The sequence below is a fragment of the Physeter macrocephalus genome, chromosome 14 (assembly GCF_002837175.3).
Source record: "Physeter macrocephalus isolate SW-GA chromosome 14, ASM283717v5, whole genome shotgun sequence".
In the NCBI taxonomy this organism is placed as follows: Eukaryota; Metazoa; Chordata; class Mammalia; order Artiodactyla; family Physeteridae; genus Physeter; species Physeter macrocephalus.
The window spans coordinates 94,567,691-94,579,983 of record NC_041227.1 but is presented as its reverse complement, the minus strand read 5'-3'; the positions used below and the strand labels follow the sequence as shown (position 1 = coordinate 94,579,983).

Here is a 12,293-nt window from a genome sequence, read left to right as displayed (position 1 = left end):
GGAAAGTCCTTCCCTTGAGCTGGCGGCGGCGCGGGAGCCTGTGCTCCCGCCGCCGGGTCTCTGCGCCTTTGCTTGAGACTTTACGGTAAGCCGCTCCTCCCGCGCCCCCGCCCCTAGCCCCGCGCGGCAATCCCCGGCGCCGACGCCAGGCGCTGGCCGTGGTGCTGATTCTGTCAGGCGCCGGCGGCGGCTGCGGCCACGCTCCCTCTCCCCGGCAGGACCCGCACCCAAGCCCCGCCGAGCTCCCAGCCCTCCCATCGCGGCCCCAACCTGGGGCGCGGCCGCTACCGGCACCATGCGCCCGGCAGCCCTGCTGCTCCTGCCCTCGCTGCTGGCGCTCCTGGCTCACGGTAAGGGACCCCGGCGTCCGGCGGCAGGACTGGGCAGGGGCAGGGTCCCGGGGGTGGGAAGAGAGGACCATCCCCGCGCTAAGCTCCGCGCATCTGGCTGCCCAGCCCAGGCACCGCGCTCCGCCGGCTGCGCTGCCCCCCGCGCCGGCCGAGCCGGGCGGGGCACGGGCTCCGCGGGCGGGAAGCTGCCGCTGCTCCCGCCATTCGCACCCGGCCGAGACCTCGCCTTTAATCATCTCTCCGGATCTAATGGGATTTTTCAGCTGCAATTCATCACGCCACCCACTCCCCGCATACACTCACGCGTTCACCCGCGCGCTACCTCTCCACACTCCAGGCGTCTGGGAGCGCTGGGGCGCGTGCCGGGGGGCCGAGCACAGGGCGGTGAGTCGGGACGGTCCCGTTGGCGGCCCAGGGTCCCGCCTCCCTTGTCGCCCGCCAAACTTCGTTCGACTTTGCCGCCCGTTCCGGGGCCTCTCACTGCGGAGGGACGGGGCCGGATGGCGGCCGGACCCGGATTTGGGACTTCGCTCACCTCTCTCCGCCTTGGCGCTGCCACGCGGGAGTCGGGATTTAGAGTACAATTCCAGGGAGAAACTCGGGGGGTCCGGGGACCCCTATCAGGCTCCTCATTCTGCCCTGGGCTGCAACAGCTGAGGTCCTGAGATAGAGACTCTGTCCTCCCCGGAGTCCTTTCCTTGCACCCTCCATTCTTGCACACGCCCGGACCTCCCTGCCTGCCGTCCTGCTCGGCCCCTCCCCACCCCATGGCCGCAGACTCTTCGCAGGAGGACTGGTACCTCACCCTGCGGTCCTCGGTCCCCCGCTTGCAGTCAGATCTCCAACTTCATCGGTCCTGGGTCGAGAGAAGCTTGGCCATGGAGTGTGCAGTGAGGGAATGTTAGGGAGAGGATGGGGGTTCTGTGCCTCGGAGAAGGAAGGTTTCCGACTCTTGGCGGGACCTGCCCTGGCTCAAACAATCGCTCTCAAAACTACGGACACCCACGTCTTTCTTCCACTGCAGCCAGTGACTGGTGTGATCGCCGAAACCTTGCTTGGTGTTGGGACCCGCCATCCCTAGGAGTATGATGTGGAGGGAGGAGAAGGTGGGAGTTTCTAACCTCTTCGCTCCATCTTTCCAGGCCTCGTTGGAGCTCAGGGCGCTGGGGCCAGGGCCAGGTTGGGCCCCTGGGCCACAGTTTTCTTCGCTCTGCGTCCCCAGAGGCGTGGAAGCCCCTCTCTGAGCCTGTGGCTCCAGTCACACGCAGCCAGGGGTGCTCTCTCTGCTCCCTGGCTGCCCATGCCGGGTTCTTTTGTGGCTCCAGGAACTCAGTGCCATGTGTTCCCGCTGCGGAAGAGGGAAAGAGTCCTGAACGCCCTACAGGGCCAGGGCAGGGAGAAGGGGGAGGAGAAGCTCGCGTCCTGGCCCAGCTGTCCGAAAATGTCCCTGGGAGTTCGGGACATTTCTTGTGATTGGGCCATGTCCTTGTGCTGGACAGCTCCCTTGGGGTGCAGGGCCTGTGTGTGCCTCCTGGCCTGTAGTCCCAAACCTCCTGTGTGGGTGTGTGGGTCTGTGTGTGAATGTAATCAGGGCCCAGAGTGTCCGGAGTAGTGGGTCCGAGTGCGTCTGGGCTTCAGAAGGTCTGGATGTTGCATGAAGGCTCAGAAGTGAGTGGTGTGAGGAGTGTGTAAGGCCGCTAGTGTGCGGTGCAGCCTCTGCCAGAAAACTCCCTGCAGGGCTGGAGTGAGACTGCGGGTCTCCAGGAGGATGGCTGGTGTGGCCGGGGCTCCGGGGAGCCTCGCTAGGCTCGTGGGTGTGAGCGCTGAGAAGAATCTGTTCACTCTGTGGCAGAGAGTCTGTGTGTCTCCAGCCAGTGTCCCTCCCTGACCATCCGGACCTCTCCAATGCCCACGAGACCTCTCCCCCAAGGGGTATGTGGGATAGGGGTCTGCCTGCTTGGAAAGATCTTTATTTTCACTCCCCAAGGGAGAAGAGGAAGGAGCCTGGCAATGCCAGGCCTGAGGAGAGAAGGCCTGGACCTGGGCCAGCCCTGGCACACCCCTTCCTCCCAGCGGGGCTGCAAGGTCCCAGTCGTTTGGGTACTGAGTGGTCTCACTGGCAGGCAATGCATTTGGCCATCTCAGGGCTCCTGGGGGCTTCAGCAATGAGAAGGCGGGCCCAGAGCAGTAAAGACCTCGACCTGTGAGCCTCTGTGGCTGGGTGGTGCATCCCTCCGCCTCGTGGCCTCGAGAGGGGAGCCTCAGCTTTCCTCACATTTAGGCAGAGAGACACAGGCTTAGATGCAGCCGGAAGCGGCCCAGAAGTGGCAGGAGGCGGGATAGGTGGAGACCTCAGGGGCAGGGCGAGATCGTGCTGGGCCAGGCTCAACCCCACGGGTTCAGTCCCCTATTCCCTCTGCAGCTGCGGGGGCACGATCGGCCTGAGGCTTGAGGGGCGCCATGAGCCACCGGTGGTCCTCTCAACCCACAGTTGGTACCCAGCGATCCTGCCACAAGGGGAGAGGAAAGCGGTTTGGGAGGGGCGGCCTGTGCTTGAGCCTGCTGTGTCAGTTTAATGATTTTTAATGAGCAATTATCTTTAGTCATTCTCCTAATTTCTGAATATCAATAAAGTTAATTAAACTCTGCATGTGTGAATGTGGCCTGGGGAGATTGTGAAGGTGGAAGCAGCAGAAACTGGGGTGGGGTTTGGGTCTCCAGAGGTAGAGGCTGCCTCCACTGGCTGTGTGACCTTGGACCTGATGCTCCCCCTCTCTGAACTCTGATGGAGTATGTGGTGGGAAGAGTGAGGGAGGGGACAGCAAGCAGGGGTTGCTCTCTGTGCCAAGAACTGGGGGGACGGTGTCTGGGAGGCAAGAAGAGGAGGAAGGCTTGGCCTCCAGGAGCCCTAGTACTGAAAGAGTTAACAAACCAGGGCTGCCTTAACATAAAATGGTAATTGCCGTTTCCTGCAGACTCTGTGGTAGGTGCTGGAGTCTGACAGAATATTCCTGAGTCTGGGGGCTACAGCCAAAACTAGCACCAAGTCCTTCTCCCTGTTGCCCAGCCTGGCACTTTGGGGTAAGGAAGGGAGTGCTGGGGACAAGCCTCAGTGGGAGACAGTCTAGATTGCATTCAGAGCCCCAGAGGTTGACAAGGCGGGCAGGAGGCTCCCCTGGCTTTCTGAGGAGACTGGAGGACCCAGAAACTGCCACGGACTGGAGGGGAAGTCTGGGTTGGCTTTTTGCCCCTCACGGGCCTAAGCTCATCAGGCTAGGCAGGCCCTGGCAGCGGTCCCAGCCTCCTCAGCAGGGTGGCAGCTTAAAATGCCTTGGAAACACCATGGGGCGCTAATGGGGATTGAGGAGACACAGGGGCTGGGTTTAATTAGAAACTGGGCTTAATTAGAGCTTCTGTGCCCCTCCCACCATGGCTGCCTGAATGGTGGGGGGCATGTCAAAAAACCTCCTTCCTTAGCCCCTCCCTCCACCCAGCCCTAGGTGCCCAAGTGTGCCAGCCTCCTCCCACCCTCCTTGTCCCCACCTCTCCAAGCCTTTTCAGGCCCCGTTTGCCAGGCTGGGCTTAGTTCAGGGATGCTGCGCCCCGACCTGGGCAGAGCTGTCAGAGCTGGGTACCCCAACCCCCAAATAAGAAAGAGGGTGTGGAAAAGGGCATATAGGTAAGGATTACTTTAGTGAAGCACCCTCTCACTTCAGATGGTTAAGAGCCTCAGGCTACCTGTCTGTCCTCAGGCATGTCTCTGTCCTCTGTGGGTCTCCACCTCCTGGAGCGTTCAATTTAAGGGTGCACCAAACTGGTGGTTGCCAAGCCTGGAAGCACATTAGGGCCTCCAAAGGCTGTCAAGTCATGCAGATTTCTGGGTCCCCAGCTTACTGGCCTCCTCTCAGGGAGGAAGAGCCAGGCTGTGTATGTTAGAGGCTTGGGGGCAGGGGGTTGGTGTTGAAGAGACCAGCCCTAGTCACCAGCTGGGAGGTGGGGAGCAGGCACTAGGAGGTCTCCAAGGCCCCTTTCAGACTAATTCTGGGGGGAAGCCAATTTACCCAGCCAGGCCAATCAGTTCCTCTAACTATCCATGTTTTCAACAGCTTCTGGTCTCTTGCTGTTCCTCCTGCCTGAAATTCTTTTCCTCTCCTGGGCCAACCTGGCTCACTCCATCTCATGCTTCAGGTCCCAGCTTAGCTGGCCCTTCATGCAATTCTTCTGCACATATTTATAGGGCATCTACTATATGGTTTCTCAGGGGAAGCCTCAGCTGACCTCCAGCCTGGGTCAGGGGATTCTTCCGTGCTCCCACCATCCCCTGGCTTTCCCCCATCAGGTTACCCATCTTGTTGGGTCGCGAGCACCTGATTGCCTGATGCTCCTTTCCAAGAGCAAGACAGAACTCAGAAACAAGGGTACCAAATCTGTTTTGCTCAGCCCCTCCATTTCAGGGCAGTTCTAGAATTCCTCTCTGGAAGAAGTTTAGGGTCAGCTGCCTGTTTAGAAAGGAGAGCTGGGTGCATGGCAGCTGGGACTGTGTCTTGAAGCTGAGTTTGCGTAGCAAGCACACTATTTTTACATAGATTGTATGTTAGGATTTTTTCCCTTTCCTAACGGTTGGCCAATTATCCCAACTGTAAATTATAGCCTTTACTTAGTTTTTCCCTTCCACAAATTAAGCTGTCACGCTGTCAGCCTGAGGTGGCTTGGGGGTGGGGTGCTGATGGCCATTCTGAGAGGGCTAAAGCCTCTCTCCTGCTGCCCTAGTGCCGCCACTGCTTGAGTCCCCAGTGGCACAGAGCCTAGCACATGGCATGCATTAAATACACATTGAATAAATTCATGAGCTGTGCAGGTAGGCAGCGGCAGAGTTAAGCCCAGAGCCTAGGCTTCTTGACTCGCTCCCACCTCATGTACCCACCACTTCTGCTGGCTGGGAGGGGGTGCTCTGCATGAACTTAAGGACTGAGACAAGGGAGGGGCAGCCCCACGTCTTCTGTCTTTATCACCTCCTCATCCGTCTCAGCTTCAGGCATCCACACAGAGCTTGGAAGGACCAATATGAAACCTTGGGAGCAGCTCTGAGCCTCTCATGCCCTTGAATGAAAAGGTGGGGGTGGAGGAGTCATCCAGGACCACCACAGTTCACGTCCAGGAACCTTCCACAGCTCTGAAAAAGTGGCCCCTGCGGTGTATCCATCCCCTGGGGTACATTCATTCATCATTTCACAAACATGTTATTGAGGTATGAGGCCTGGCTCAGAACCCTCAGGGGCCAAGTCTTTCATTTTTAAGCCTTTTCTATTTTAATGCAAGAGACTAGTTATCCCTACTTTACAGATAGGAAAACTGAGCTTCAGAGAGATTAAGTCACTTACCCTGGGCTTAAAGCCAATAAGTAATAAGACTACTCCAAAGTGCCTGCCCATTTTGCAAAACCTGGCTGCAGCCAGCACTGTGTCTACTGCCCCACCCTAAGGCAAAGCTTCAGTACAAGCAGATGGGAACCCAGAAGAGTACCAATATCCTAATAATAATAATAATAGCAGCAACAATAATAGCAAACATTTATCAGATACCAGCTATGTGCCAGGCACTGTACTGCTTTATATACAGTAGCTCATTTAGTCCTCATATCATCTCTATGAGATAGAAGCTATTATCTGCATTTTATAGAATGCCAAGTTCAAGCCCATGTTGTCAGACAGACCCAAGACATAAATGGCTCCTAACTTTCTTCTAGCATGTTTCTAATGATGACAGTGCTTTATCTTCCTGATGTCTACCCTCAGTCCTTACTGATGTAGATTAGGGACATTTTATCTTGCTCAGTCCTTAGAGGCAGAGGAATAAAACATCTTTTCTGACACTTGGAGGCCAGTATAGAGCACGGGACTGGGAGTCAAGTGAACCCTGAAGTCTTGGCCCAGAGGCCAGTGACCTTGGGTAACTCTTATTCTCCCATCTTTTAGGAGCCTTGGTGAATGAGAATACGAGTCACTCCTCTCCTGCATCTGGGCTGCCCCACCTACCCCCACCCCTGCTGAGGCCCAGCCCCCAGTGGGGAAGGCCCAAACTTGCCTGAAGCTCAGATCTTGGACAGGACTGGGAACCAAGCCTGCCACAGCTTCCCTCCACCTGCCCACCTGCCACCCGGCTGCCCGCCCTGGGAGGGGAGGATCGATGCCGCAGCACCGGCAGTGCTGCTGGCCATTGATTGTTGAGATTTCTCAGGCGGGCTCTGGAGTAAATAAACCTGCTGCTTCTCCAACAACAATCCGGGGTCTCAGGCTGCAGAGTCTGCAGCCTTGCTGACAGACAGGCTGGTGGAAAGGGGCGGGGTTGAGGGGTACTGGCTGGTCTCAGCAGGGACAAGGGGCTCTGCCAGGAGATGAGAAGGAACTGAGTGTGTGGGAAGGTGGGCAACGGAGAGACTGGGTGAGGGTGCTAGGGTGAACCCTAGACCCTGTGCATGCCTTGTTCAGTCAAACCTCTACATTTTTGCTCAGCCATTTTTCCATACCTGGAATGCTATCCCTGGGTCCTTCTGTTTATTTCAGTTTGATTACCCCCTCTTTTCCTGATCATCCAGCCCAGAGGGCTCTCTCTCTTCTCTCAACACTACCACCCATCAGGAACTTAGCCTATCCTTCCATCCTTCATCCACCCATCCCTTTTCCATTCAACAACCCTCTATTCAGCACCTATCAGGTGCTTTAATAGGCAGAAATGCAACATAATCCCTGCCCTTAAGGAACTCATTTTGGAGGGGGAGCTGCCTTCTTAATAAACTCAGCTGTGACTGCCTCCCCAGCTAGACCACAGACCCTCTGATTTTAATTAAATGCGATACAAACAAGATGCTAAACAGCATCCAACCACTCACCTTCAAAAGGACAAGATATTCCTGGCCAGGGACTGCTCTGAGCCTAAGTTTCTCATCTGTAGCAAGAGAGCTCATCTTTGGGGTCTTTGAGGGCCCAGTGAGCCTCTGGGATCCCTAGGCCAGGCTTTGCTTGGTGCCCCCCATCACAACTCTTTCCATCTTTGCTGGGTCTGAGTGTCTCTCTAACCCCCGAAGAAGGCAGAGCAGGTGCAGGGCCCTTCCTGCCACCAAACCACATGTGCTGGAGAATCCAAGCTGTGGGTCTCTCCCCTCCCCCAGTGCAGTCCCCAGGGGCCCAGCCGGAATCCTGCACCCATCAACCTCAGCATCTCCCTCAGTCCCCCACTCCTCCCCTCCCCATGGGCTCCTCTCTCTACCCTCAGGACTCTCCTTCCAGCTGGTCATGTGCTGCAAGGGCAGAACTGCAGGGGCCCTGTGAAAAGTGCCTGAACCACAGAGCAACCCCCAACAGATGCTCATTTGCATGCTGTTTTACCCCCTTTGCATTCTCACTCCTTATAAAAGGCACAGAAGCAGACCCTGCCCCTCCCACTCTCAGGCCCGTGCCTCCCCCATTCCCACCCCCATAGCTTCTCCCTCTCTCCCTCCCAGCCCAGCAGCTGAGCATCAGCTCCTTTGTGCCCCAGGCAGCCACCTGCTGAGTGTCTGGCCTGGGTCCCACCAGCCAGCAGGTGCCTAGGGAGCCCCAAAGCCTGTGAGGGGGGGGATATCATGCAGTCTGGAGAGCCAAGTTGTGCCTCCGGGAGGAGGGGGCAGCCCCAAAGGAAGAACATGATTAGAAGAATGCTGGTCAGGACACCAGGACTCCCAGAGTTTAAACCTGATACTGGCTCTTACTGGCTGGGTGACCTTGGGCAAATCATGTCACCTTCCTGTGCCTCAGTTTCCTTGGGAATTCATGGCATCTGTCCCACCTCTTTCAAAAAACAGCATCCAAATCAAAGAAAATCAGAAGGGGTGGTGACAGGGAAGAAACTGGAAGCCCCTCTTAAGAGGAGGGTCCTCTTGTAGCCAGAGCTGTCCAGCACCAGGAGGGGCTGGTTTTCAGGTCGTCACTGGAGGAGCTGGATCAGAAGCCGGAGGAGCCCAGGGCTGAACTCCCAAGGCAGGGGGGGGCAGTGAGTGCCAGCTGGCCCAGGTCTGACTAGGAAGCTGAGACTAGCAGTGTAGAGGGATGAGGTTGGGATTAGAGTGCTTCTAAGGGCTTTCACCCTGGCTCGCTGCTCTGATGGACATTCTTAGATATCATTTATATCCAGCAAGGGGATGTGCTAGTGATTGGAAACATCTGGTCTGGCAGCTGGCAGCCTCCCTCTTGTTGTGAGGTCCTATTTTCTGGCTGGTTAGAGGAAATGGGGGAGAGGGAGTCACCTTCTTTTGAGGACAGAAGAGCCCCTGGCGTCTCCAGGCAAAGGTGTAAAGGTGGGACCAAACAAGGCATGGCTGAGAGAGGTCATTGGTGCATTTGCTTATCCAGCCTCCCCTGGTCCACCTTCCTTCACCGCCCACTCCATTCTTTCCACCTCCTGACAGAGCCCTAGCCTTGCTCTTCTGGGTCCAGCCATCTCCCTTTCATCGCCCCACCCTGCCTGCCAGCCCAGGCTAGGAAGAAGCCTGCTGCTCAGGTGTGGGAGGGTGCCCTCAGCCTAGTCTCTGTTGCACCTGTATCCCTGATGCTACCTCTGGCGCTCCCTGGTCCTTCCCTGCCCTGGGCCTCGAGCAGAGGAGACTGGCAGGGACACAGAGGGAGGACTTAGCCTTCTCTACTCAAAGTGTACACACACCCCGTCTGGCAGGGTCCTTGGAAGTCAGAGCAAGGTTGAGTCAAGAGAGAAGACTGAGGGATTGGGGGCTGCACAGCTGGGTCCATCTGGTGTTCCCAGGGGGTCTGGGGGAGAAGAAGCCCCAGATATGCAGGTAGCCATGCATGTCTGTATACATCTCTGCCTGGCTTGTCCATCTACCCCTGGGTGTCTGTGTCCATACGTCCCTGCATATCTGTAGCCTTCTGTCCCTATACCCTGGGACTGTGGCCCTGGGTGTAGGCACAGCAGGTCCCAGTTCGGTCTGGTCTCTCCCCTCACCAGAGCCTGTTCCACTCTCTTCCTCCCCAATCTTGGGCTCCACTGACCCCTCAAGGAGACTTGAGCTGCTGCTGCTATTTTTAGCTGCTCTGCACCCCTCCCCTCCCCCACTCAGGCTTGCTGGAGAAGTGGGGAGGACAAGCTGATCCTCGGGAGCCTCACAGGCTGGGGTGCTGGGCTGGTAAGGCCCTTTCCCCTCAGTCCCACAGGCCTTAGAAACAAGGGGAGTCTGGGATTGTCCACAGGTGCAGGGCCCATGCCCTGGGGCAGCTTAGGCCCCATGCCACCTGCCTGGGGCTAGGAGAAGGTCCCAGGCTACCCTCCCCCTGCCCCCTCCAAACCTCTAAAGGCAGATCCCAGGCCTCCAGTGATTCTTCCGCAGGCCATTTGGAAGTAAGGTAGGACCTCCTGCATCTCCCCCATAGAAGCTGGAGAGACAGAATGGAGTTCAAAGTGTGAGGAAGACAGGGGAGGGAGTATACCTGGATGAGGCTACCCCCACACACACAGGGACTTCAGGTACTGGAGATGAGGTGTATGGGGTCTGGTGACATTCAGAAGGAAAGTGGCAAGTCAACAGAGCACAGTTCCCTGCCCTGCCAGGCCCCCTCCACTTTTGCCACTGCCCACTGTGAGGCTCCATCAACCCCTGCAGTTGGGCACTGATAGTAGAGGGGCTGTGACTCTCCACCCCACCCACCCAAAGAACCTAAAAAGCCAGGAACCAAGTACTATATGAAAAACCAGACAGGCCCAGAGAGGGCAAGAGAAGCCCAAGGTCACACAGCCTGTCCATGGCAAAGCTACCTCCGTGCTGGAGACAGGGCTCTAACAAGGCCTCACCAGTCTCCTCAGCTTTCACAGCTCAGGACAGACACTCTAGTGACCTCCAGGGGAGAGAGAGCCCACCTCAGCATTAAGGATCAGGGAAGCTGGGGGTCTAGGTGCAGCCAAATCCCTCAATCCATCTCTTCCCAGATGTAGCTGACAAAAGTAGCCACAGGGCAAAGGTCACAAGGTCACTTTGGCCCTGGTACGTAGAGTGAGCCTCTTCCTCTGACCAAAGGCCACAGAATCTTGGGGCCACTGGGCCGGCCATTCAGCTCAGAGGTGAACATAGGCACTGGGAGTAACCTCAGTAATGCCAGCTTTTGAACTGCAGGGGGGATTGCGGGGGGTTGGGAGGGAGCAACCGCCCAAAGATGCTGGTCTGGGGCCCAGGTTGGTACGCGCTCTCGGGCCCTGGTACCTTGCTGGGCTCAGTGGCTTGGAGGGACTCTCCTTGGCAGCTACCTGGAACTGGGCAGGGGGCAGAGGATGGAGGGGATGGCCATTCCTCCCTAGACCAACCCCTGTCCCCCAGCTTCACCACTGGGCTGGGCCGAGCCGGCCCTGGTACTAGCTCCAGAGAGAAGGCCTTCACAGCCTTCCTCAGCCCAGCTGACATTTCCAAGGTTTTCCATTCAGAGAAACATGATCCCTGCTGCTGCTGAGGTGGCGGCGCTGGGGGAGGGCTGACCTGAGCACCCAGCTCAGGGCCACGTCCCTCCTCTGCCCTGGCCACACTCCTGCCAGCTGGCATTATCACGAGGAGTTAGCAGAATGGTTAGTTACCAGCTGGTGAGGGAGGTAAGGCCAAAGAGGGCCCAGGTTGTTCCTCCCTCTCCTTCCAGCCTGCCCCAGGGGTGGGCGTCAGTCCTGCTGCCCCCACGTCCAAGGCCAGCCCCTTTCTCTCTCCCAACGCCCCACTCCAGGCCCCCAGCTCCTGTGCCACCTGTCCAGCACCAGGAACTGTGGGCAGGCAGGGCTAGGGGTCCCAGGGCCAGCAGGCAGGCAGGAGCGGGGAACTCAGGGCCGCAGGGGAAGGGGTAGAGCACAGCAGGCAACGCTTTAGCAGAGGCCTCATTAATCACCTCTCCAGCCCCCAGCTCTGCAGTGGCGAGACCATATTAGATTTTAAATTGGAAAGCGGAGAACGTGGCAGTTAGCTGGGCACTCCCTCTAGCCTGGGCCCCTGGCCACAGCCTCACAGGAGGGAAGGGGCAGTGGGGAGAAGAGGGCAGCGGCCCAGAGCCCTGTCCCCTCTCTCCACACACACCCAGAGCCTGAGGGGCTGTCCAGGCCACATGGCTCTGGGAAGGGTCAAGTCAGGGTCCAAGAAGTGCTCAGGGTGAAAAGGAGGCAGCACAGCAGCCGCCTTGGGGAGAAGTGCATCCCTTCTGGGAGGTTGGGCCTTTCCAGGCTTGAGGACCGTGAATCCAGGTTACAGGGTGTGGCGTCCATGGTCAAGAACAAAGCATAATGACTTCTGGCCCTTGTGTGTTTGGATCTACACACACACACACACACACACACACACACACACACACACACACACACATGCAGGCACATGCACACGCTCACGTTTACACACGGGCCCACGTATTCACAGGCCCACACATGCTCACATGAAGCAGCAACTCTGCAGTAGAAACTTGAGCCCAGGCTGGGGAAGCAAACCCAGTTCAAACCCCTTATCTGCCACTTTCCTCCTGTATGAACTAGGATGATTCACTTTGCCTCTCAGCCTCAGTTCCTTCACATACAAAGTGTAAAATATTGATTCCAGGCATAAAAGGCGCCGCTCTGGGTGGAAGACAGCTCCCTAGGAAGTCCTGCCTGGCCCATAAATGTGAGTCCCTCCCCTGGTCCCAAGACCAGGCAGCTACTCTGGGGCTGCCCAGGAGCCCTGGGGTGGTGGCCAGGCCAGGCTCCCTGCCCCTGTGTGCCTGACTGGGCAGGGAGGTAGGGGCAGGTGAGCCGAGCACAGCAGGCGTTGTCATGGAGCGTTCACACACCCTGGCCCCATCCTGGGCCAAATCGCCGGAGGCCAAGCATTCCTGGCTGCCCTCCATCCATAAAGTCCTCCTATACTGGCTCTGCCTGAGGTCCCCAAATTGCCCATTGAAC

General features: G+C 57.6%; 1 protein-coding gene across 1 annotated transcript in view; it reads left to right on the top strand.

Moving 5' to 3' along the window:
* The first annotated feature begins 219 nt into the window (after positions 1 to 219).
* SEZ6 (seizure related 6 homolog) overlaps positions 220 to 12,293 on the top strand; it is a 32,867-nt gene continuing 20,793 nt past the window's right edge. The window contains exon 1 of the mRNA XM_028498097.2: positions 220 to 350. Coding sequence (XP_028353898.2) covers positions 296 to 350 — 55 coding nt within the window. The 5' untranslated portion in view covers positions 220 to 295. The remainder of the gene's footprint in view (positions 351 to 12,293) is intronic.